Here is a 2101-nt window from a genome sequence, read left to right on the forward strand (position 1 = left end):
GAAAGATAATGGGGATATCTGCTCTATTAGATTTTAAGTCATCTTAATAATTATCTGATCTATTAGATTTAATAAAAAGATGACTTAAAATCTAATAGAGCAGATAATTTTTTTATTATCAATTTCTCATTTCAAGAGTTCTTAACTACTGCACAAGGGTGCACAGTTCTTTGCATTACCTCCGTGAAAGAGCTGGTGGAAGTTGATTAACTTAACTATAATTACAGATAGGTATAATTCATGTGACAGTGTCCAATAATGCCACTATTTCCCTCAATGCTCATGCATGTAACATATAGGTAAGGTAACAAACACTTAGATCTGAAGATCGGTGGGAGCACGCCTGCTGCTGGCATTACTTGCCAATGACATTCGCCGAGAGGGAGAAAAAGCCTGAGGACTTTCACAATTTCTGCTCTGTTTGGATTCTGAGCTCAGCTCACTTAGAGAATCAGGAGTGTCTGGTCTGCCAATTTTTCTTAGGTCAGTCTTGGAAAGGCCTTGGGCTCTGCTTCCACTGAAGTTGTCTTGTCCTCGGTTGCTGCTCATGGAAGGAGAATCTGTTGGAGACCCTTCACTCTCAACTACTGTAGAACAGTTCCATGGGGAACTGACACCACGAAGCTTTCGAGCACAGTTAATTGAAATAGGGGAAGTCATATCAGGTTGCAATGAACTTCCAGGTGGCAGTTCAGCCAGGCTTCCCAAGCACAGACCTGAAGCAGCAACTAGATTAGAATGCATGCCACTGAGGCAATGTTTCTTTTCATCTTGTTGCTGACTACCATTAATTTCTGTCCCAAATACCTTGCTTAAGCCTTCATTATTATTTGAGCTGGTATTTCGAGGATGACGGTCCAAAGTATTAGAAGTTTGCATCTCGTCTGGCAATTTACTTTCCCTTTCATCATGAATGTGATTGTTGCTATTTTCAGTATGGTTGTTTTTAACAGATTGGAATGCAGAAGATGAATTTAGAACATCATGGCCTGCCGTGTAAGTTTGTTTTTCTATTAACATGGTATAACTACTAGGGGCAGAAGGGAGAGTTTTTTGTGGAGTTGCGGATGTTCCCATACAAGGGTGGGGTATTACAGAGTTTTTCTTGGATTTACTTACATAGAAATCATCAAAGTCATCCCTGTTTTTATCAGGCCCACAAAGTCCCTTTTTAATTTTTTTGACCCCTAGATGAACAATTTCTAAGATGTTTAAAAACAATGATACAATTGCTATTGATTGCATAAATAATAGGAACACTGTCTTTTCTGTTGGTCTTGATATAAAACAGTCAACTATGTTTGGACATGGCTGTCTCTGACATTTATAAAGAGGATTCAGCTGAAAGCCATAAAGAAGATATTGGCCAATCATAAACGCAACTTCAACTGCAGATCTAGTAAAAATATGTATCACATAAGTGCAGAGCAAGGAGCCTCTCAGGGGTGCTTTGTTGAGCTTTCTTTGCTCCAGTTGCCGGAGTTCTCGCTCCAGTCTTTTCCGATCTTCAGTCATTTCTAGTTCAACTCCTTCAAGTTCCATTCTTACTTGTGCCTTCTTCTTTTGTCTCTCTTTTTCTAAGGCTCTTAGTCTGTATAAAGCATGGCCCATATAGACCAAGGAAGGTGAAGATACAAATATAACTTGCAAGACCCAATATCTTATGAGAGAGATAGGAAAGGCCTGGTCGTAGCAAACATTTCTGCAGCCAGGTTGCTCTGTATTGCATATGAATTCTGACTGCTCATCATTCCAGACATCTTCAGCTGCCACACCTAGGACAAGCATTCGAAATATGAATAGGATAGTTAACCAGACCTTTCCAATAATAGTGGAATGAATGTGGACCTCCTCCAAGATGCCTCCAAGAAAATTCCAGTCTCCCATGGTTACTCTGCCATCTTAGCACTAAAAGCCATGAAAGATAAACATAAGATATTGTCACAGTTGCAGCCCTTCTATACTATATTACACAAAAGCTGACACTGATTCTCTCACATTCAAAACATAGTAACCAAGCTCTCAAAGAGCATCACTCTTTCATTAATAGCTGAGATTTTAATATCTCAGGTACAACATTAATACAGTGATGTTTTCTAGC

At 39.3% G+C, this 2101-nt stretch overlaps 1 protein-coding gene across 1 annotated transcript; it reads right to left on the reverse strand.

Annotated features, from left to right (window-relative positions):
- Window positions 1-315: 315 nt before the first annotated feature.
- On the reverse strand, window positions 316-1887 carry GJA9 (gap junction protein alpha 9). The gene has a single exon (XM_024208140.1). It carries the CDS (start codon window positions 1885-1887, stop codon window positions 316-318), a length of 1572 nt encoding a protein of 523 aa, XP_024063908.1.
- Between the last annotated feature and the right edge of the window lie 214 nt (window positions 1888-2101).

Source organism: Terrapene carolina, unplaced genomic scaffold, assembly GCF_002925995.2.
Source record: "Terrapene carolina triunguis isolate 2854851 unplaced genomic scaffold, T_m_triunguis-2.0 Scaffold236, whole genome shotgun sequence".
NCBI classification, from domain to species: Eukaryota; Metazoa; Chordata; order Testudines; family Emydidae; genus Terrapene; species Terrapene triunguis.

Coding starts and splice junctions, on each gene's coding strand:
- GJA9 (XM_024208140.1), bottom strand. CDS start 1,887: ATGGGAGACTGGAATTTTCTTGGAGGCATCTTGGAGGAGGTCCACATT.